This window comes from Oryx dammah, unplaced genomic scaffold, assembly GCF_014754425.2.
Source record: "Oryx dammah isolate SB20612 unplaced genomic scaffold, SCBI_Odam_1.1 HiC_scaffold_18, whole genome shotgun sequence".
Taxonomy (NCBI): Eukaryota; Metazoa; Chordata; class Mammalia; order Artiodactyla; family Bovidae; genus Oryx; species Oryx dammah.
The window spans coordinates 113,393,137-113,417,035 of NW_024070202.1; the positions used below are offsets into that span (position 1 = coordinate 113,393,137).

The window sequence follows — 23,899 nt, forward strand, 5'->3', positions numbered from 1 at the left end:
CCTGACCCTGCCAGGTGCCCAGCCTCGACTGCCCTGTCCTCCCCGAGCCCCATCCACCTGTCCCCTGTACCTGCCCCTTCCCAGGGCCTCTCCGCTCCAGGCTCCCTTTCTCCAGGACCTCTCAGACTCTTCTCTCGTCCCAGTGCTGAAACTCCACCCCCACTCCCACCCCCAGCCACCACCTTCAGGAAGCCCTCACTGACTGCACCTCTCCACCCCCTCCAAGCTCCTCCCAGGTGAGTGGGGGGCCAGGCGCGCCTACCTGGGTGACCTTCTCGGTGACGTTGTGGGTCCGCTCCTTTATCTTAGGGGCTATGATCTCCCTGTCGCTGGTGGGCGAAGCCAGGAAGGGGTCGCCCTTGAGATCCACGAAGTTGAGGGTGATCTGGGGGATCTTGCTGATGGTGCGGTAGCGCACGAGGTCTGAATCAGAGGTGGAGTTAAGCAGGCCGCTGCGCAGGGGGTGCATGGCCCCTGGGGTGGAGGGGAGAGGCTGTCAGGGAGGCAGGCAGGCGATGACTCGGAGCTGGGGTGGAGACGGGCCGGGCAGGAGCCAGGCCATGAGCCAGGCCATGGGGTCCAGTGAGACAGGCCAGCTCAGGAGACGGGGGTGGGGAGCAGTGTCCCTGAGAAACAAGTGAGGCCAGGACCCCTCCCCACTTTATGGAAGCAGGCCCCTGAGGCACTAGGAGAGGAGGAAGGAGCAAAAGCCTTCACTGGGGTCTGTTCAACGGGCACTGGGAGCCTGCCCCAGGCCCAGGTGGTGTGGCAGGGCCCCTGAGGCCTCCCCAGCCCTCCCGACTCCCCCATGGGCATCCCGGCTGCAGGCAGGCCTGGGAGTGCCAGCTCCCGGCCCACACCAGCTCCCAGAGTGGAAGAATGCAACAGGGATGAATGCACGGTTTAATGGAGTAAAAGGCTACTTAATGGGATTAAATAAGTGCTTAATAGGATTTCCATCTCCCAGGCACACAGGACAGGGCGGAGAGGGAGGAAGCTGAGGTCCTGCGGGTGGGGACCGGGCGGTGGGGCAGTTCCTGCAGGGGGTGGGGTGGGGGACGACCCTCACCGGTGCTGGCATGGCGTGGCGGTGGCGGGGGCAGCGCACCGGTGCGCATGGCCTCGATATCGTCGGCCGAGGAGGCCCGGCGCACGCTGGCGCAGCTCTCTCGGGAGCGCGTCCGGGCCAGGCTGCAGCTGGAGCCTGAGGCATCAGGGTTGAGGCTGTGCGCCCGGGGCGACGGGTGCTGGCCTGGCGCGCAGGCGGGCAGAGGCGGCGGAGGCGGCGGCGGCGGCGGCGGCGGCGAGCCGGGACCCACCAGGGCGCGCCGCTCCTCCGCCGCCCTCCCCGCCACGTGGTTGTCCATGGCCGTCACCTCGTCCAGGGCCAGGGACTCGCTGCTGGGGGCGGCGGGCGTCAAGTCCACGTCCACCACCACGGCCCCCGGGGCGCCCGCACCGCCTGCGCCACCCGGCCGCACCGATGAATCCCTGGCAGTCAAGGCCAGCAGCGCGGGCAGCTTCAATCGGAAGGTCTTGGCGCGGCCTGCGGGTGGGAGGCAGAGGGGAGGTGCATGGCCCCAGCAGCCCCAGAGGGGTCAAGGCCCAGGAGCTGGAGCCCCAGTCACCAAGGGGATGGAGGAAGAGGGAAAGTGGAGGCCCGGATAGCCGGAGGGCACCCCTCCACCCCCACCGCTGCTACATAGGACTCAAGTCTCCAAAGAAGTCTAGAAGAGGGGTCCCCAACCTTGGAATCTAATGCCTGATGCCTGGAGGTGGAGCTGATGTAACAGTATCAGAAATCAAGTACAGAAGAAATGTAATGGGCTTGAATTCTCTGGAAACCATCTCCCCCCTCCAACCCCTGGTCAGTGGAAACCCGTCCCTCAAGCCACAAAGGTTGGAGACCACTGGCCTAGAACACAATCTTATCTAAGACTCCAGCAATAATAAACCACTGTCTTTTGAGCCTCACATCCCCCATGAGGGTGGTCTCCAGCAAACCACCTGTGACGCTCCCAACTGCGCCCAATGGGTGTCAGTATCTCCACTTTTTAGACTGGAAGAAATTCAGGCAACAGTGAGTTATGTCATTTGTGGGAGGTCACACAGGAGCTTTTGATGCTTTTTGATGCTTTTGAACTGTGGTGTTGGAGAAGACTCTTGAGAGTCCCTTGGACTGCAAGGAGATCCAACCAATCCATCCTAAAGGAGATCAGTCCTGAATATTCAATGGGAGGACTGATGCTGTAGCTGAAACTCCAATACTTTGGCCACCTGATGGGAAGAACTGACTCATTGGAAAAGACCCTGATGCTGGGAAAGATTGAAAGCTGGAGGAGAAGGGGATGAAAGAGGATGAGATGGTTGGATGGCATCACTGACTCAACGGACATGAGTTTGAGTAAACTCCAGGAGTTGGTGATGGACGGGGAGGCCTGACGTGCTGCAGTCCATGGAGCTGTAAAGAGTCAGACACGACTGAGCAACTGAACTGAACACAGGAGCTGGCAGGGCCTGCATCTGAGTGGAGAAGGAGTGATGCCACGGGTTCCTGCTGTACCCCGCGTGGTACCCATGGGACAGGTCAGGCCAGCTTTATTGAGGCTGCCGTCTTAGAGCTTGAGAAACCAGAAGCGGTTTCTTTTGCCATGACTCTGAGGGAACATTTAAAATTCAAAGAGGCCACAGAAGGGAACGGGGCAGGGGGCGGTGTCTGAGCCTTTGAGTCACAGGAGGATGAGGTGAGGCCTCCCTGTCTCCAGCCCCGGGACGCAGTCCCTTCACGTTCTCAAGTATCCGGGAAGCGGCCAGTTCAGAACCAGGACCAGTGACAGAAACACCCCAGAGCTAAGTCCATGAGGCAGACAGGGCCTTCTCATGAGCGGCGGGAGCTCCCCTGGAGTGACCAGGGCCAGCCAGGAAGGGGGACCGCCCCCCATACCTGGGGCTGGAGAGAGGACCACTCCCAGGGGGCTGCTGGAGGGGGCACCCAAGCCAGTCAGGCTGTGAAGCCAGTCCTGACCCTTCCCCCGAAGGAAAGGGGAGTCTGGGCTCGGTCACCCCACACCATCTGTCCACGCTGAGCCACATGGGACTGGCCATATCCTTCGTGTTCATTCCCTATCTCTGAACCCGCCTCCGAATCCCTGCCTGCAGAGCCTTGGCCTTGGGTAGCCTCATGACCCGAGGGGAGGGAAACCATATATCCCTGCACCAGCCAGAGAGCACCGCTACACTTACCGGGGGCCAGCCAGCTGGTGGGAGGGGCACGGTGGTTGGTGTCCCGGGCCGGCGACCCCACCAGGTCCTTCTCCATCACCACCTCAAAGTTGAGAATGAACATGATGACGGCCCCATCCTCGTTCTTCACGGGCACCACGTCCACCAGGCACAGGAAGCAGCTCCCTGCAAAGTGAGGACACGGGCCCTGTGCTCCAGGCGGGCCGGACACTCCCCCACCCCACCTCACTCCGGAACCTGAAGGGGCCTGTCCACTGCTGACGCCCCCACGGCTCCCGAGCCCAGTGTTGCCCCCTCGTCTCGCCAGCAGCTCCTGCCCCGCCCCGCCTACTCCCGCCACGTGGCAGCCAGAGCCGCCTCCCTGATGGGCCACGCCAGCTTTCCCCTTCCAGAGCTCTCCCCTCCTCTCTCTCCTCCAGCCATGCCGCTCCTGGCCTCTCTCCCTGTATGCCTTCTCCTGGCACTGCCTTCTGCTCCTTATTTTCTTCCTGCATTGCTTCCCCTCTCCCCTCACACTGTATCTCTGCTCTTTCTCAGGCAAGACGGTGCAGCCCAGAGGGGACGCCCAGACTTTAAGCCCAGGATCTCAGGGTCCAGATCCCAGCTCTGTTGCCTAGTCACAGATGCCTTTTCTTCCATGTTTACCCCACTTGTACCTCATTTTCCTCATCTCAAAAATAGGAACGATGACCATTCTCTCCTCGTGAGTTGTGACCAGTAAGTCAACACATGCCAGGCACTTAGTGTAGTCCCTGGCGTGCACTGAACACTACAGGCACCAGGAAACAGCCGGCACCCTGGCCCCTTGTTCTGTTTTTGCTCCTCTTTCTCAGTCCCCAGGTGGTGTGTTGCCCACAAGAAGTTCAGAAGTTGAGAGCTAGAGTTTCAAAAGCTTTATAGCAATTTGACATTGGCACAATAGCCAAGCATATGGTTTTTGCATTTCACACCAGTACTGGTCTATAAAGAAGCCTGAGCGCCAAAGAACTGATGCTGTGGTGTTGGAGGACTCAAGAGTCCCTTGGACTGCAATGAGATCAAACCAGTCCATCCTAAAGGAAATCAGTCCTGAATATTCATTGGAAGGACTGATGCTGAAGCCAGTGCTCCAATCCTTTGGCCACCTGATGCAAAGATCTGACTCATTGGAAAAGACCCTGATGCTGGAAAAGATTGAAGGTGGGAGGAGAAGGGGACAACAGAGGATGAGATGGTTGGATGGCATCACCGACCCAATGGACATGAGTTTGAGCAAACTCTGGGAGACGGTGAAGGACAGGGAAGCCTGGTGTGCCACGGTTCATGGGGTCGCAAAGAGTGGGACGCAGATGAGTGACTGAACGACAAGAACTGGTCTGTAACACGTTAGAAATTCCACAGAGTCGAGAAGCACTGTTTCTAGGTCTTTCATCTCAGACTCTGGTGAGGGACATCTGTCTTTTTCTCTCTTCTTGACTTTTTTTTTCCCTCCCAACCTCTCTCTGGCCAACAGGGCCCCTATTCCAGGTGATGTCAGTTCACCAGGCCAAATGTACCCAACATGCCTCTGCCCTGACCAGCACCTGGCCCACTCACCCTCCTCTCTACTTAGTTCTGAAAGAGACCCTGTGGGTTTTCAGGCTCTGCCTAAGGCCCAGCTCAGAATCGCCCCCTGCAGGAAGCCCTTGCTGTTGCAACAAGAAGGTGCGTTAACATCCCATTCCTCCTCCAGGGACCCAGTGGGGACCAAGCATACTCTTCCAGGGCAGAGACTTCTTTCCTGGTGCTCATCTGTGTCCTGTGAACTGCAGGCGCCTAACTCGCCAGTGTCTGTGTCCCCTCTGACGGGCCTAGCAGCCAGAACAATGCACCAGGGGGCAGGCGCTGGCCAGAGGGCTTGGTAATGGGGCAGTGCTGATGATAAGGAGAGGGGTCAAGGATGGGGACTGGATTCTGGAGGGGCCATGGCTGGGGTGAACTGAGTGAAGGCCAACAACCTGGAGGGGCTGGTGGCTAAAAAGGCCTGGGGGGGCTAGCCCTGGGGAGTACTGCCGAAGCTTCACCAAGAACCCGACAAGTCCCAGCACAAACGGAGAGGCTGGCCGAGCTCAAGGAAGATCTGCTGGGGACAGGGCTAAGAGAGGCAGCAGAGCAGCAATTCTAACAGCTATGGGATTAATCTCAGGACGGAGATCCTCTGAAACCAAGGGAAACGGGAAAGCACTGAGATGAGGGGGGCTGGGCCAGGGGAGGGGCTGGCCAGGAATTCTCCGCCCCACCCCAAAGCCCTTCCACTCACCCAGGCCCTCATGGCTCAGCGCGAAAGACCTGACCTGGGAGGCTCTGTCCGGGTCTCCCCTCCAGTAGCCGCTCCTGTCCTCTGACCTCCGGCCTCTGACATGGCCCGGCTGAAGCTCGGCTGTGGTGTTGGGAGCTGCAGGAGGCTGGGCCCAGCTGGAGACCGTTTGGCACCCAGACAGCCCGCCTGGAGTTTATGCCCTAATATGGTGATGGCCAGCAGCGGCCTGAGCAGGGACTGGCCCTCACAAGGACTAAGGAGAGGCCAGAGACCAGGAAACCCTTAGCCCTGGAGACCCCCCTGCAACACCCACGCCTTGGGAGTTCAGTGATCCAGGCCCTGGATCCTCATTCTACCCTGGGAAACTTAATCTAAGATAAGTCCAGAGCCTGGACCCTGGATAAACCCAACCTCCTGGATGGCCTGGGGAATCCTGCCCCCAGGACAGCAGCTCAGGATTCTGAACCTGAGGCCTCAACTCCCCATGCCCACTTCAGTTGCGGATTCTCAGCCAGAGAGGCCAGAACTGCACTCCGCAGCCCAGACAGCCCAGGACCCAGACATCCCCAGACCCTGACAGCCCAAGGATGTCAGAAACTCCAGATACAAGCCCCCCCTTACATCCCAGGCCCACCCCCGGCCCCTGGACACACAGACAAACTCGGAGCCCCCTTGGTCCTCTCCTTTGTTGATATTCAAGGAATTTTTCCCTTTCAAATAACCCTATAAAAGCCCTTGTTATTCCAAAAATGTGAACTGGAACCCTGCCTGATGGCTTGTAGTAGGGAGACGAGGTAGGGGGCAGCATGGAGAGGCTCTAGCCGCTGTCTGTGACAGGACATAATGGAAGGAAGGAAAGCAGGTGGCCCAGGTTGGCCAGGGCTGCGAGAGGCTCTGCCTCCCACCACCCTGCCTGGCTGGCTGGGCCTTCTGTGGGCTGCCATGTCACACACACATATACCCGGCTCTTGAACCAGAACTGCCAGAGGACCCCATCCCATCACTGGCTGAAATGATGGTGGGTGGGGGAATCCCTGTGGGCAGCTGAAAGTCAGCAGGCCAGGGGTGGGACACAGGGACCGCCAGAACTGGGCATCTGCGGAGAGGACAAATCGCCGCCTGCTGGGCGGTGGGGCCGTAACCTTCACACAGCTCAGCAGAGAAGAGACGCGGAGATTCGGCGTCCCGCTCGCCCCCAGGGAGCCCTGCTCTGGCGCACCGCCCTACGGAGCTGTGCCTTGCCCTCCGCAAGCCCTGCTCCCCGGTACTCCAGACCCTGCTCATCACTCTGAGCCCCTCCTCCCTCCGCCTCGCCCCGGCCCCGCCGAGCAGCTCCGGGGAGGGAGCCGAGGCGGACTTCGGCCCAGAGCCGGGTGAGGCTGCACTTCCGCCGGGGGCCGCTGTGTGGCAGGCACGGCCCGCGCTCCCGAGGCCGCGGGGGCCCGGAGCGCTGGCGCAGGACGGAATAGGTGGGAGAGGATGGAGAGGTTCCTGCCCGGCCCACCCGAACGGCTGTGGGGCTCCCGGGCGCAAAGGTCAGGGTTGGGGGGCACACGGTCCGGAGTTCATCGGCCTTTGCTCACTGCATTAGAAGGACTTTGGGCAAGTCCCCTGCCCACCCCACCCCCCAGCCCCAAAGAGCTCGTCTGCAACACGGGGCAAAGACCATGCCCCATAGCCCCATGTCACGGTCTGGAGGGATGGATGACGCGGCACTGTGAAGCAGAACCCAAGAAGGTCCTGTTTGTCTGTCTGTCTGTTTTGGACCACCGGGTGCAGCATGGGAGAATCTTAGCTCCCCGACCAAGGATACAATCCTCGACCACTCCTCCTACCCCCCATCCCCCTACAACCCCTCTGCCCGGGGAAGTGTGGAGTCTTAACCAAGGGATAGAATCCTCGCCCCCTGTAGAGAAGTGCTGAAAACCGGCAGGGAAGTCCCCAGGGAACTCTGTATAAATGGAGAAGGAGGAGAGGGAGAGGGCCAACCTGGCTCACGTGGCTGATGCCAAACAACGCCTGACTCATGCCCCTGGAACCCCCAGCCCCAGCTGTGGCGCCCAGGCTCCTCTGCCTGCCTCCCGGGCTCGGGGGAGGTGCCCAGGGCCCGGTGGGGATGACCAGGAAAGGAGAGGCAGTCAGGACTGACGCCACGAAAGGACAGGCTCCTCTGAGCCTTGGATCATAAGGGCTCAGAGGTCACACAGCTCACTGCAGGCCACTGAGGGTGGGAGAAGGGAGGGGGGCAGCCAGAGGGCCCCGGGGGACCGGGCCTCCCCCCCTTCCAGGTGCAGCAGGTACAGCTCCTCCTGTCCCTGGGGAAGGGCACCATCTTCATCAGAACGCAATGCTGGCTTGCTTCCACCTGGTGTCCGCCCGTGCCCAACAGTGTACCTGGGCATCATCACTGCCCTGCCTCCCAGCCCATCCAGGGGCCCCACTCACAGTCCCAAACCCAACTGCCCACCTCTAGGCACTGCCAACTGGGCCCCAGGCAGGAGCTGCCCTTGGCCTTCACAGGGACAGGCCTTATCTCTCAGGGCAGCACCCGCTGGGGGGCAGGGGGAGGAGGGGGGAAGGGGAGGGCAGCAGGTGACCTGAGTCTTTGGACAAGCTCCCCAGGCCAAAGTCTAGTGGCTCATCTGCAAACTAGGTATCATCACAGCCCCTTCATCCCCTGAAAGGTGGCTCTTCATCCCCCTAAAATAATCACACACACGTGAACAAGGCAGGCCGGGCCCCCACCCTCCCCGGGTTGAGGAGTCAACAGAACTCCCGGTTCGGGGTCCAGGGTGAGTTGACAGAGAGAGGAGTCCTAGGGAGCTGAGCCGAGCTGATCTGCCCCCATCTTCAGGGTACCAGACCATTGCTGTGTGACTGTGGCCAGGTCAGCCACCTCTCTGAGCTTCAGATTTCCTCTGGGTACTGCAGGGACAAGTGGCTCCGGCCCCAGGTGCCGGATGAGATGACAGATGGCCTGTGGAAGCATCCGGAGCGGCAACGAGGCCGGGGGCCGGGTCCTCGTGGGGAGGGAGGCCTTGGGGAGGCAGCCATCCTCGCCCGGTCACCGGCCTAACTCGCTGGGGCGGGAGGAGTTGGGCCCAAAGTCACGCCGAGGGCAGGAGGCCGGGGCTGCAGTCAGCCTGCCCGCCCCCAGCAGAGGCCGTCTCCGACGGCGGCCCAGGGCTGCACAGTGTCAGGTTATATTTAGCCTGGTGGCGGCGACAGGAAGATGCCGTGGGGAGCCGCTCCTGGCCGGGGGCCACCGTGTCGCCAACATCCCTCTCTTGGGCAGTGGGGGCCCAGGGGAGCCCAGGCACACTGCAGGCCCAGGGGACGGAGCGGGGGAGCCTGAGAGGCCAGCCAGTGAATGAGTGTGTGCGTGGGAGCATGTGTCAGTGTGTGAGGGAGAGAGGCAGGTAGCCAATCCCCTGACTCCAGGAGCTGAGTGGAACAGAACCACCCCCCCCCCCAGCACCACCACCAGGGAAACTCGCTGCAGAGGCCAGGCGTGGGGGGCACGGTCCAGACCCCAGCTCACATGCAAGGAGCATCTCCAAACAGACGCTCCACTAAGCCCGCCGGCCTAACACCTTCCCAGGGATCTTCAGGGCTTGATGCAGGGCCTCAAGGGCCCTCTACCTGGCATCCAGACCCCGCCCAAACCCACTGCGTGTGGCCTGTCCGTGCTACTGTTCCCCAGGGCGGCTGTGATGGCCTCACGAGGAGAGCTCTTTCTAGAAAAGCCCTGGGGACACGTCTGTAAACTGGGAGTCACAGCCCTGCCCTGTGCCGCAGCAAGGCCCGGGAAGGTGAAACCAGGCCATGTTTATCCGGGAAAGCTTCACTTTACAGGCGCATCCCATGCCCCTCCTCCCTGAAGCCTCTGCACTTAACCTCCCTCCTCCGGCTTCCTGGAACCTGGCCCTCCTCAGCCCTTCAGAATTCCCTGTCCCCAACAGGGTTGCACCCTCAGCTGCCCTCCCAGCTGGGCCTCCCATCCCCAGACACCAAGACTGGCCGAGTCCCCGGCTGGCTGGCCTCAGATCCCCTTCCAGTGGACCCCAGCTTCACAGACCCTCCCACTCCTCACAGCCACACCTTGCCTCCCTCTCTCTAGGTGCCCAGAGAATGGCCTCTACCAGAGCTTTCTTGACAGCTCCATCCAGTCCACAGGGATGTTTCTCATTGAAAGCTCATCTAAAATGATTGAGTTCAGTTCAGTCCCTCAGTTGTGTCCGACTCTTTGTGACCCCATGGACTGCAGCACACCAGGCTTCCCTGTCCATCACCAACTCCTGGAGCTTACTCAAACCCATGTCCATCGAGTCTGTGATGCCATCCAACCATTTCATCCTCTGTCATCCCCTTCTCTTCCTGCCTTCAATCTTTCCCAGCATCAGGGTCTTTTCCAATGAGTCAGTTCTTCCCATCAGGTGGCCAAAGTATTGGCGTTTCAGCTTCAGCATCAGTCCTTCCAATGAATTTTCAGGACTGATTTCCTTTAGGACAGACTAGTTGGATCTCCTTGCAGTCCAAGGGACTCTCAAGAGCCTTCTCCAACACCACAGTTCAAAAGCATCGATTCTTCAATGCTCAGCTTTCTTTATGGTCCAACTCTCACATCCATACATGACTACTGGAAAAACCACAGCTTTAGCTAGACAGACCTTTGTTAGCAAAGTAATGTCTCTGCTTTTTAATATGCTATCTAGGTTTGTCTAAAACTATTGGACTGGCCAAAAAGTTCATTCTTTTCTGTCTGGCCAACTCAGTACATCTCTAATGTAGGAGGTAAATGTACCCTGGCTTCTTGGGGAGCGGAGCTTTCTCCCTCTGCCAGAGCCACAGCCCTGAAGCCAGGGCTGGACTAGCTACAAGGGAAGTACTGGGTAAGCAGATGTCCAGTTGATCCTGGGCTCAGGGCAGGGACCCACACTGACTGCAGGTGGGGACAGGGCTGTCCCCCTCACCCTTTCAGCTCCCTTTCAGATCCAGGGGCACTGACTGTCCTTTCCATCAGGATCTGCTCATTTGAAACCCACCCTGAGTCTGGAGAGCAGTCAGAATTCCCTAGGAATTATTTTCCCCCCTAGGGATTCTGATAGGAAGAACTGACTCATTGGAAAAGACCCTGATGCTGGGAAAGATTGAAGGCAGGAGGAGAAGGGGATGACAGAGGATGAGATGCTTGGATGGCATCACTTACTCAATGGACATGAGTTTGAGTAAACTCCAGGAGATGACTAAAAGACAGGGAAGCCTGGCGTGCTGCAGTCCATGGGGTCACAAAGAGCTGGACACAACTGAGTGACTGAGCAACAACAGGGATTTAGGTGGCATCTTCTGCTAAAGTGCAGGGCTTCCCTGGTGGCTCAAAGGATAAAGAATCTGCATAAAATGCAAGAGACCTGGGTTCAGCTAACACTTTAACAGTTTCTGCTGAAGTGCTGTTCTATTCAATCTGGTCAACAGTGAGCACAGAACACGGAAGGTGACAGCCCAGAAATCTGGGCAAGGGGGTCGGGGTATCTCTGAGCCTCAGATCCCCACCAGCCCTCTTCATTAGGACCCCTACCCCAGCTGGCCATAGGAAGCAGGAGCACACAGAATCAAGGCCCACTAGGACAGCTAGGGTCTCTGCCCCCATCCAGGGCTCAGCAAGCTTCTAGAACAGCTCTCCCACCTAGGCTCCTGACATACCCTAGAGGGCCTGTCCCAAAGGTCACCCAATCAGGGAAGGGCTGGCTTCTCAGTCATTAAATGGAGACTTGCACCCCTTCCCTGACTCACCCACCTCCCAGAACTCCAACAGACAAATACATGTGCATGTGAAAGCCTGCTGAAAAGGCAGCTGGAACGTCCCCACATCGACACATACGGCAATGACCCAGACATAAACAGAGAGAAGCAGCGTTATTCAGATGATAGGATCATCTCCCTAGAGGACCGATAAAATCAACAGATAAACAATTAGAACTAATAAGAGAGCTCATCCAGGGAGGCTGCCAAATACAAGATCAGCCCAGAACATACAGCATTTCTCTCCACCAGCATAAAGCTATCAGAACATGTGTGTGCTAAGGTGCTTCAGTCATGTCCGACTCCATGTGGCCCTATAGACTAGAGCCTGCAAAGCTCCTCTGGCCATGGGATTCTCCAGGCAAGAATACTGGAGTGGGTTGCCGTGTCCTACACCAGGGGAATCTTCCCGATCCAGGCATCAGACCTGCGTCTCTTATGTCTCCTGCGTTGGCAGACAGGTTCTTTACCACTAGCGCCACCTGGGAAGCCCATTAGAATAAGTAGTCAGATGAGATCTCTTTTATAATAGCAACAAAATCTGAAGTACCTAGGAAGTGACCAAGAACGCACAAGATCTCTATAGGGAAGAAAAAAAAAGGCTTTAAACTAATAAAGGATGCAGAAATAATCTGATAAATGGAGTCACTCCAGACTCTCAGAAGGGGCAGATATTCTAAAGATGTCAATTCTCCCCCAAATTAACCTATAAAACCAATCAAGATTCTAGTGGCATTTTTCTTCCCAGGAACTTGATAAACTTTCCCTAGAGTTTGTAAAGGAGAAGATAGGTCCTCAAATATGTGTGTCAATCTTTCAAAAGAACAAGGAGGGGACTTCCCTGGTGGTCCAGTGGTAAAGCATCCGCCTGCCAATGCAGGGGACATGAGTTCAATCCCTGGTCTGGGAAGATTCTACATGCTGCGGGGCAACTAAGCCTGTGTGCTACAACTACTGTGCTCTGCACCAAGAGAAGCCACTGCAATGAGAAGCCTGTGCACCTCAACTAGAGAAAGTCAACACACAGCAACAAAGACCCAGTGCAGCCAAAACTAAATAAATAACATTTTCTAAGAAAGAAGAACAAGGAGGGAAGATTTGCCTTTCCAGATACCAAGACATACTAACTGCCATACTTTTAATGGGGTTTTGATGCATGAACAAATACTTGAAACAAAACAAGAGAGCTCAAAGACAGACCCATAGATATATGGAGAATTAACCAGTGATTACAGTGGCCCCACAAATCAACAGAAAAGAATAGGCTGTTTACTGATGTGTTGGGAAAATTGGCTCAGCACACGGGAAAAAAATACAACTTGATCCCTATTTGACACCACAGACAGAGGTAGGCTCAGGATGGATTAAAGACTCGACTGAGCGTTTAAGTGAAGAGAAGAAAATGTAGATCTTTGCAGCCTCAGGACGGTGAAGGGTTTCTTAAACAAAACTTCAAAAGCATAAAGAAAGCTAAAAAGATCTGTGAATTTGCTTGTATCAAAATTAAGTATCTTTGTGGGATAAATCTGACAGATGACTGAATGAGAGCAGATATTTGCAATATCTTGAGTCAACGGGGATTAACATCCAGAATACACATTGAATATTTAACTGTATGCATTTGTATTTCCAGAATCCATAAGCAACTCTTACAAATGAACAAGAACAAAAGACAGCCGTTTCATGGAAACGTGAGCCCAGGATATGGGCAGGCAATTCACAGGAAAGAAACCAGAACGGTCACTTACAAGATGCTCAGGATTCGGGACTCACATGAAATCAAAGAAATGCAAATTAAAGCAGTAAGATATCACTTTCACCTATTACACTTGCAGAAATTAGCAAGGTGGCTAATGCCAAGTGTATCAGAGATGCAGGGGAATTCTATGCTCTGTTTAGGAGGGTGGTGTTAGCTGTAGCCCTGCTCACACACAGCCTGACAGTGCTGGGTTGAATTAAGCGTCCACATATCCTGTGATCCAGCAGTGCCACTCACTCCTGGGGATAAATCCCAAAGATGTCCTCACATGAGTCCAAAAGGGGCCACGCGTGAGGACTTGGGGACAGGTAAAAGGAGGGGGGAGCACACCAGAGAACACGGAGCCCTAGACTCAGTGTCAAGCAGCAAGCTGGCTGGACTCAGAGGCGGACTCCCGGGCAGCAAAAGTGAACACCAGAATACAATATACAGCACATATCATTTACATAAATTAAACCTATACGCAGCCAGACAAAACACACATTCTGCAAGAACATATGCAGGCAACACATTCACAGGAAGTACATTTGAATGGCTGCCTAAGGGAACGGTAATGGGACTGGGGACTGAGAAGAGCGGAGAAGAGGAAAAAATCCATGAAAAGAGAAAGAGAAGGACTTCCCTGGCGGCCCAGTGGTTACGAATCCTCCTCCCAATGCAGGGGCACACAGGTTTGATCCCTGGTCGGGAATCTACATTTTCTCCTATTAACCCAAATTTCCAGGGGCTCTGGGCCTATTGTGGCCCCAAATGGCCGTCTGGAAGTGAGGTGGGAGTGGACTCTGGTCAGAAGCAGGGGCAGGGAGGGGTGCAGTCAGTGAGGGCTTCCTGAAGGTGGCGGCTGGGGGTGCGGGTGGTGTCTCAGCACTGGGAAGAGAGAAGAGTCTGAGAGATAGATCCTGGAGCAGGGAGGCTCTGGGAGGGGGCAGGTACAGGGGACAGGTGGATGGGGCTCAGGGAGGACAGGACAGTCAAGGCTGGGTGCCTGGCAGGGTCAGAGTGGGCAGGAGGAGGCAGCCACGGGGTACAAGGGAATCTGTGCACAGGGTGTGGTGAGGAGCATACTGGGGGCAAACCAACAGGCTTCACATCAGAAGGGGCCACAGAGGTCAAGCTTGGGGGTCCTAATTCTCCTAGGCCAAGACTGGGGCGGGGACCCAGTGCCAGGGCCTGGATGGCCCAGAGTGGGCGGTGGGGTTCTGTGCAGGGCAAGACTCACGTGGAAAGAGGAAAATGGCTGGAGTTCCCACTCAGGCCCCTGCCAGCTGCTTCATTCCCCTTAGCCTTTCTGAGTGAGTCTGGCACCTGGGGAGGACCCCACTAAGGGTCACCTGCCCGCAGCCTGCATCCCAGCTTGCAAACGGCAAGTGCAGTCACAACGGCGAGGGCGCCCGCGACACTGCCCCCTGCCCCAGCTCAGCTCCCCCACCCAGGCCTCCTGGGTCCATCTCTGGGGAGACTGAGAATCCCCAGATGCCATCCCTGTTCCGCCACAATGACCCCCTCCCCCGCATGGCAGGACTGGGGGACTCGCTGCTCTCGGTGGCCACCTCAGGCCACGTCTCCCTAGCCCACCTTCCTCTGGCTCTGATAGCCTCCCCATGCTCTTAAAAGATCCCTCCCAGCCTCAGCATTCTGTTATTCTAAGGCTCTTCACAGAGGGCCACCCCAGCCCAGAGATGGGAAGTGATTTGTCCAAGGTCACACAGCTCGCCTACAACTCAGCCGGAGTCATTCAATCATTCATTTGTTCAGCGAGCAGGAACTCAGCTCCCCCTGCGCAGCAGACACACAATCACAACGGAGCACAAAAGAGGCCACCGTCTGCCCTCCCGGACCTTACAGTCTAGAGTGGGGGAGTCGGATGCGGCAGCCTCACCGAGAACTGTGAGCCGGGGAGATGGGGGTTAGGGAGAAGATGACACCGCCTGGCCCTCGAGGTGCTTCTAGTTCAGTACGCACGTGACCAAATTCGGAGAGGAGCCTGATTGAGGCCAACCACGGGTCACAGCGTGGAGCTCTTTATGGGCCCTGGGCTAGGGACAGGAAGGGGCTTTAGCGGGACAGTGAAAGTGAAAGTGAAGTCGCTCAGTCGTGTCCGACTCTTTGCGATCCGTGGACTATAGCCCACCAAGCTCCTCTGTCCATGGGATTCTCCAGGCAAGAATACTGGAGTGGGTTGCCATTTCCTTCTCCAGGGGATCTTCCTGACCCAGGGATCAAACCCAGGTCTCCAACATTGCAGGCAGACGCTTTAACCTCTGCACCACCAGGGAAGCCCTCAAATACAAGAATACAGTCTTAGGGGGACAGTGGTTCACCCCAAGCCTCCCCCATCCTCATCACTCATGCCGGATATCCCTCTGCGTCCCCTCTTCCGGCCCTGACCCCATGGGCGCCTCCCCCCATATCAGGGGGAAAGTGTCAGTGAAAGTGTTTCACACTGAGGGTAAGCCGCGTCCACACCCCTCCCCACTTACAGGGCATGGGTGACGAGAGAGAACGTCTTTATAAAGAGAAAGGCTTGCTCTCCACCCAGGCGAGCAGATCTCAGAGGGAGGCCTTCCAAGCCCCCTAGGGAGGATGTTTAACTGTGAAAGGACCATCTCAGGCTCTTTGAAGCCCTACCTCCCTGGAAGCCACCTCCAGGCAGAGAAGAGAAAGAGGCTCACCCTGTCTCACGCCCCCTGACTGGCCCTCCTGCTGCCCACGGCCCCCCTCCCCAGAGCCCAAGGCCACCGTCAAACTCTGCTCCCATCCCAGACGCGCTCTGCACAAATATTTACATAGCTCCTCTCGGGGGCTCCAGCAGACACAACACAGAGGAGCCGCCCTCCCAACACTCTCCAGACCCCAGAAGAGGCCAGGAGTGGCCCACATCCTCAGCGGAGGCAGGCCCGCCTGGCCCCCAGGGTGGGGTTGGGACACAAAGCCCCCCCACGCAGGCCAGGGCACCCTGCTCTGGCTCCGGAATGATCCCTATCTGGAGCCATGGAGGGAAAGCGCTGCTGGGCTCTGATGCACCCCCCTGGCCCGTGCCCAGCTCCCAGCCACCACCGTGCAAGGGCCTCACCTGCCCAACTCCAGCCTAACCCAGGCCCTGATCAGAAGGCCCAAGGTGGAGGGGGGCCCCCAATGGCTTCCCCAGCCCCCCAAGAAGAGGGCTGTCTGTGTCTAAGCTCACTCCTCTTGGACTCAGCCTGGTCTGCTCCATCTCAAGTACACAGAACACACACCTGGGCACCAGCCTCCATCTGACCTGCCTGCCAGACTCAACCTACCCAGGGCTCCCTCACTAACTACCCTGAGTGAGGGGGGTCTGGGGACCTGAGGATCGCAGCTTGGAGGGGACGGGGTGGCAGGGAGCAGGTGTCTGAGCTCGGGGCCATGATGGAGAAGGAGGTGTGTCACAGTGAGGAGTCGGCCGGCCTTCAGGGACCAGGGAGGAGATAGTGAAATAGCCCGGGATATGGCTTCCCAGGTGGCTCAGGGATAAAGAATCCACCTGCAGTGCAAGAGATGTGGGTTCGATCCCTGGATCAGGAAGATCCCCTGGAGGAGGGCTTGGCAACCCACTCCAGTGTCCTTGCCTAGGAGAATCCCATGGACAGAGGAGGCTGTCAGGCTACAGTCCACAGGGTCGCAGCAGTTGGACATGACGTAGTGACTAAACCACCACCACGTGGCCGGTCACAGGAGGCCCAAAGGAAGTGTCGCTGGAGCTAGGAATGCCTGCACAAGTACCTGAGGAGCTGAAGTGTGAGTCTGGGGACCGCAGACCAGTAGGCATGGGGCCACCTCTGGGGTTCTGGCTCGCCACAGGCTCTGGGGACCCTGGGGAGCATGCTGGCCTTCTGATCCCCACCCCTCCCCCAGCCCACAGCTCAGCTGTTGCAGTGGGGGCCCTCTGACCCTGTTACCATGACAACCAGCCTGCAGCTGGAGTGAAGAAGCCGACAGACTCTTCTCTAGAGACACCCCCATCCCCACCCACGCACAAGCTCCCGGGGACACGGGGACACGGAGACCAGGCCAGGACGGACAGAGAACTTGGAGCGCCAAGAGGCGGAGGCCACCAGGGCAGAGGGACACAGGCAAGGAGGGAGGTTCCGGGGTGCCGAAGGGAGGAGAGAAAGAGAGACAGCTGCAGGGAGAAGGAGATGAAGACCACGGGGACAGGGCCGGCAGGCAGCAGGGACGGAGAGGCAGAAACAAAGAGCTCAGGGGACAGAGGAGGGGCCGTGCTGGAAGGGGCCACTGCCCTCCAGGGTGGCCTGGAAAGCAGGTATGCCCCAGCATCGCTCCCTGCCCAGGTAGCACCCCGAGCCTGGGGTGTGGATGCCGGCCACCTGCCTGCCCCATGCTGCTGGGCCCTGCCCCCAGTTCCACCTCAATCCCCAGCCTGCCGTGAAGGGGCATGGACACAGAGCAAGAACACCCCCGGCACCCCGTGTTGCTCCCCCACCCTAGTCGGGCCTCCCCACCTCCCAGCAGTCCCAGCAGCTAAATAATGGGGCTGTCTGGCTCAGGGCCTTGATGCTACACAGAGCTGGGCTCGAGGCACCGACACAGCACAGCTGTCCACAGGGGCGCCTGCCAGCAGGAGGCCCTGCCCCCCTTTCCAGCCACCCACCTCCCTGGGGCTGGAGCCCAGGGACCCACTCTGCCCTGGACGGCCCGGGCAGAGACCCTGAGAAAGGCCTGAACAGAAACGAGAGGCAGCACTGGCCTCTCCTCCTCTGCCCATGCACCAGGCTGTGAGCTCACAAACAACACACACACGCGGCCCAGCTCAGGCACAGAGATCTGCCCAAGGGGCTGAGCAAAGGGACAGGGAGGGGCGGCAGGGGTGACCTGTCTGCACCCTGGGCCCCAAGTGCCAGGACAGGCAGGGGCCCACGTGACCGGAGGGCCCAGGCCAGACTGTTGGCCACCAGGAGACACCTGATCCCCATGGAAACTAGTGAGAGCAGAGAAGGGGGCAGGCAGGCAGGGAGCACTGGCATAGAACCTTCTGGGTCACAGCCCCAGTTAGAGTAGGGAAATAACTGAGGTGGGGAAATAACTTGAACTTGGGTGGGAGGCCTGTTCCAGTCCCACTGTCTCCTTTGATTCGCAGGAAACTTGACCTCTGCTTCTACAGTTTTTCCATCTGTAACTTGAGTGGGCTGGATTAAGTGATCTGCAAGGTTACCCAGATTCCATGATAGCACCTCAGCAGAAGGGGTCCCAGGGCCATCCTCTCCCAAAGGAGCCAGCCTGGGGCAGGAGGGACAGAGAGCCAGCTCCTCACACACTACGGCGAAGACAGAGGCATTCGGGGTGCCACCGAGGGGCCCAGCAGTCCCAGAAGTAGGAACAGGCCCGAGGCAATAACCAGCTTGGTCCATATCGCAGAATTTCTGGTGTGAGTCCCGAACCCAGGACTTATATATTCACATTCTTTACATGACACTATCAGTTTGCACACTTTCCAAATAAAAGTGTGCATGCCACAACAGGCAGTATATATCGATACCCCTGTAACTACTGTGAGTCATTTTCAACACACGACAGCAGAGCAGAGTGGACAGGGCTCTGACGGGCCAGACAGGTTCCACTCCCGGCTCTGCACGCTCTAGGCAAGTTTCTTGGTGGTGGTGGTTTAGTTGCCAAGTCGTGTCCCACTCTTCTGACCCCATGGACTTGAGCCCGCCAGGCTCCTCTGTCCGTGGGATTCTCCAGGCAAGAAAACTGCAGTGGATTGGACCTTCTCCAGGGTCTCTTCCCAACCCAGGACTCAAACTTGGGTCTCCTGCATTGCAATCAGATTCTTTATCTTTGTTTAAGGGATGTTTCCTAATTTCCCTAAACTTCAGTTTCCTTATCCCACAAAGTGGAGAAAAACTAGCATCTACTTCCCAGCCTTGTGAAGATTCCACAGGAGAGGGCAAATGAAACAGTCAGCCCAGGGCCGGGTGCATAGAGAGCACCCATTAACAATAGCTAGTACTAGATCGCCAGGCAGACAGATATAAAAGCAGATCTGCTCACCTGCTCTGATTAAGGTTCTGGGGAGATTTGAGTGAAGAGTCGGAAGGAAGGCCCTGCCTTCAGAGTTTGCATCTAATCTTCCCCGCCCTTGCCTCCCAGCCAGCATGCCCATTGCGCTGTGAGCAAACCCTCTTCCACGGGTCCCCATGACCATATGCCGCTCTGATTCTGTCCAGGGATCTCACAGCCAGGCACGCTTGTGAAAGCAAGACCATCTGGGGATCTAAGCCTGTGCAGGGCAGTCTTAGTGAACCCTGAGCAAAGGCCAGGGGCACACAGGGGCTACTGACTCAGTCTGCTCCCGGGGGCGGGGCGACAGAGAGTGCTGTCCACAGCGAGTAAGCAGGCTGTGGGTAGAAACCTCTGGTCTGGTACCTTGCCCCATCTGCAGACCTTGCTTCATCCGGCTCCCAGGGGTTCAGTAAGTGCTGGTCACATACACACAGGGCAGCAGCACTGTGGGCAGCCCAGTGGCACCATCTGGAGCCCCTCCCCAGCCCCCTGCTACCTGCAGTCCCCCAAAGCCTTGCTGCACTGGCCTCCCTGAGCAGGGCTGCACCCGGCCAGGGCAGGAGCGGGTGTGGGAGCAGTCCGGCCCAGGGCTCTGTTTATCCGCTCTCCGGAAACCCAGAGCAGCTGGGCGGGGAGGCGGTGGCTGAGCAGAGACACCTGGCGCAGGAAGGGGTGCAGGGCGGGGCGCTCAAAAGATGAGACAAAGGGAACTGAGGTTGTGGGGAGAGGCACACACCTCCTGCCCAGGTGAAGCGGGAAAGAGACGGGGGACAGGAAAGGGGCGGCTGAGAGCCAACCAGAGTCCTGCAGCCCTTCCCTGCCTCGCCTCGAGGACAACGCCCAGACCAGTCACCTGGCAGGGACTAGGGTGGCTGGAAGCCTGTGGCCGGAGGTCAGCACCCACCCACCAGCCTGGACTTTCATTACCTCCGTCCGGGCACGCATATTGCCATCCCTGGGCCGCGCCGTCAAACTCCAACCCACCCAGCTCAACGCGCCCACATCTGCCAGGGAGGAAGGAACCAGAGGCGCCAGACCACAGCCAAGCAGCATCCTGGCCACCCCATAAAACAATCCCAACATAGTGCTTGAGGCCAAGAGATCCAGACCACCCTGCAGCCCGCACCTCCCACCTGGCGCACCGCACAGGTCCCGGATGGGGTCACGCCCACCCCCAGGCCCCGGGCTGGGGTCAACGGCCGGGACTCCGGCCAATCTCTGGCCGCCCCTCACCCACGGCCCCGCCCCCACGGCCTTCCATCCCCGCCCCCGCCGTGGCCCCGCCCCGTCCCGCGGCCCCGCCCCGCCCCGCCCCAGGCCGCACCTACCATCTTTCCGGTAGAAGGCAATCTCCACTTTGCGCTCCTCGGCGCCCAGCAGGGCCTGCGCTATCTGCGCGGCGGCCCGGCGCTGCGTGCGCGGCCCGTGCAGGAAGTCGCAGGTGCACGGCCGCTGCATCACCTCGGCCCGCGAGTAGCCGCACAGCTCGCAGAAGCCGTCGTTGCAGTAGATGACAGCGCAGTTCTCCACCCGAGCGTTGGCGATGATGAACTTGCGGCCGGGGGGGGGGGGGGGGGGGGCGGGGATAAACGGGCACGTGAGCAGGGACCCCTGCCCCCCGAGGTCCCCAGCCCTTGCCCGCGCTCTCTTGCCACACACAGTTGCCCGCCCGGAGACTCCCCGCCCCAGGAAGCACAGCGGGGCCTGGGGTCCCCAACAGGGGACGAACGCAGCTGTGCCCCGACACAGGTGCCTCGGCCGGCCCCGTCCCGGCGGCGCGCCCCCTTCCCCCCAGCCGCCTGGCCCGCGGGCTGGCTGCGTGGCTTCCCCGGGCAGACTGCCAGCAGCCCGCCGCCCCCTCCGCGCGCCCGGGGCCGAGGCCAGTCTGGGCGGGTGTCGGCAACGCGTGTCAGCAGCCGCGGCGGAGGGATAAACACTGAGCCTGGAGACGGGGCCTGGGAAGGGCCAGAGATGGCGGCCAGCCTTCCCTTTTGCACTGGTTCTGGCTTCTCTTCCTGACCCCGGCTCTCTAGACTTGGGGTTGCGGGGGCACTCCCTAGGCAATCCCTATCCCAGGGATCCCTAGGAAATCACTTCTTCGAGTGTCAGCGGCCCCTGCCAGGTCAGCACTTCCCGGGACTTCTGCACCCACTCCAAGGGCAGTCAGGGACTGGGGAGTGGGCGCACCAAAAAAGACGACGACGAGGAGGGAGGTAGTCCCACGTGAGCACCTCAGATCCCTTCTCTCATTTAATACTCTTGACAACCCCATCATTATCCTCGTCTTGTAGGTGAAGAAACAGAGACTCCAAAGAAGTTCATGCCCTTATCTTGCAGCCTGTAAAAGCTAGGGCCAGCTTTTGAACCTAGCTCTGGCAGAAGGTGAAGAATCAGCGGAGGGTCATGGGCAGAGGCCCAAGGTCACAGGGAGCAAAGAAAGGGACCTACAGCTCCAAACCCTGAAAACACCCAGAGCCCAGGGCCGACCAGCGTGTAAGCAGACAGACCCCGGAAAGGGGCTTTCCCACCAGGGATGTGAGGCTTTCCCCACTTTGGTCCCATCAAGGTGACTGCCCCAGTGGACCCGCTGCCGCTAGACTGGGCTCATTTCCTCCACACCTGCCCCAAGAGCTAGGCTGGTGGGTGAGCAGCAGGCAGGCAGTGGCCCCAGCTTGTGCCAGGAAAGATGCTCTGAGGATAAGAGCTTTTTATAAACACAGAAGTTTCCGGCCAGTTTAGCCTTTAATGCTGGGGCTTTCAGTAGCAGTAGGAACCCTGCCCCCTCCCTTGCCAGTGGGCACAGCCCTCAGGCTGCAGCCCTGGGCGATCCCATGGGCAAGGCTCCGCTGCTGCATCAAGAGCTGGCCTCCGCCTGCCTTTCTCCCCTCCCTTGCCCTCGGACCTCCAGGAAGTTACTTTTTGAAGTCGGGTCATCTTTAGGTCAGTTCCCCAGGCCCCCCCAAAAAAGAAATTCCCAAGCAGTCCTCAACCCTAGAAGGCAGGGCGCCCTCTCACAGGAAATGACCCCTGACTGAGCCTCCATCTCCACCTGAGCCCAAGGCAGTCCTGGGTACCAGCCCCACATGCACCAGCTTCGGAGACGGAAAACCACCTGGCCCCCACTCCCAGGCCTGGAGAGAAGAGCCAGTTTCTTCGAAGGCAGTCCCTACCCACCCCACCCCCACCTTCACTGAGCTCCTAGAACCACTGAGACAGAAAGGCCCCGAAAGGCTCCTTTGGCAGACCCCCCCTACTTCCCAGATGTGGAAGAGAATCGCTCAAGGTCACATAGCAGTCAGTGGCAGAGGTAGGACCGGAAGGCAGGCCCCCAGCTCCCAGCCCAGCTGCTTCCCAAGCACCCCGAGCCTGTGGGAAGGGAAGACCTGGCCTCAGGGCCCTCGACCACGGCAGTCTCCTCCCCCTAAGGATCATCTTGTTCCTCTGCTTCAGACAATGCTGCCCATCGGACTGACCCCTCCCTTCCCCCACCTCGGTTACAAGCACACGTCGTCCTGTGCTCACAGGGTCATAGGCAAGGAATGTCACCCGCTCCCAGGGCCCTTGGCAGTCACACCCACCATGGCACATGCAGCCTTGGGGACAGACACACGCATGCCAGGAGGGTGCAAACACCCACACGCAGAACGTTCACCTAGCCTGGGACACTTCTGAAAACCTCTCCTACCAGCCAGTATTAGGGCTGCTGTAGTCCCCACCAAGGGGCTCAGGATAGAAAAAGAACAGCAACACAGGGTCGTTGCAACACAGAGCCTACTTAGACCTGCAAAAACCTAGCCTGGGCCCTGGCTCCCTGTCACCTCCAAGGCCCAGAGCTCACAGCCTGTCAGCTCCCCACTGCCCATGCAGGGTCGAACTCATGGGTCACACACACACACACACAGTCCCACGACCACATAAGGCGCTGACCCTATATGCTTGGTTTCCAGTCTCCAGAAACCATCAGGACCTGCACAAGCACAGTGGCCTTAGGGTCCCACAGTTCCGGCCAGGTACATTCTCCTGTTCTCGGTCCACACAGCCCCATTCACACCCAGGGCCCCGGAGTTAGATACCTGCACACTCCCATCCTATCTCCCTTCCCTGCACACTCAGGTTGTCACACTCACTCCCCCCATCGATGGATCGTAGTCTAACCTGAGCCTCCTGCTGCGCGCCCCAACCCCAGGCCCCTTGGCCCCAAGCCCACGGCCCCCCAGCACCAAGCCCGGCCCCTGCGACCCCCCAGTCAGGGCCTTGGGGTCACCAGCCACCACAGACTCACTTGCCGGCTGCACACGGCCCGGGCACGCCCCCCCTCCCCCATTGACTCTCCGGAAAGCTCGGGCGGCCCCCAGAGCCCCCTCCCCGCCGGCCCCCTCCCCCACTCACTCTGGCCCTCAAACTTGCGGATGATGGTGTCCAGAAAGGTGTTCTGCGGCGCGACGTGGCCCCTCCGCACCGGCATCCTGAGCCCATGGGCGGGCCGGGCGGGCCCCCACCCACCCCGGCCCGGCCCGGCCCAACACAGGCTTCGGGTGGCCCGGCTCGGCCGTGGTCCCCGCACCCCGCGGCCAGGCAGAGCACGGGCGCGGCCCGGACCGGGTTGCGGGCGCGGGGTCCCTCCGCTCGGAGCCGGCTCTGGACCGCGGGCCCGGCCTGAGCTCCGGCCGCCCGCACACCTGTCTGCCGGCCCCAGCCGGAGCCGCGGGCCCCGCTCTGCCGCGTCCCCGCGCTGCGCTCCGCCCGCCCGAGCGCGCCGGGCTCCCAGCTCC

At 59.1% G+C, this 23,899-nt stretch overlaps 1 protein-coding gene across 2 annotated transcripts in view; it reads right to left on the reverse strand.

The window, feature by feature from the left end:
* The window catches only part of KCNH2 (potassium voltage-gated channel subfamily H member 2), a 35,683-nt gene extending 12,074 nt beyond the window's left edge, over positions 1 to 23,609 (reverse strand). For both annotated transcript variants that reach the window (XR_005724417.1, XM_040260316.1), the window contains exons 1-5: positions 23,517 to 23,609; positions 20,456 to 20,686; positions 3,244 to 3,408; positions 1,070 to 1,546; positions 263 to 474 (exon numbers count right to left, since the gene is read on the reverse strand). Coding sequence is in view for 1 of the 2 variants with exons in the window: in XM_040260316.1 (XP_040116250.1) it covers positions 263 to 474; positions 1,070 to 1,546; positions 3,244 to 3,408; positions 20,456 to 20,686; positions 23,517 to 23,592 (1,161 nt within the window). In the remaining variant the exon portion in view is untranslated. The remainder of the gene's footprint in view (positions 1 to 262; positions 475 to 1,069; positions 1,547 to 3,243; positions 3,409 to 20,455; positions 20,687 to 23,516) is intronic.
* Positions 23,610 to 23,899: the final 290 nt, after the last annotated feature.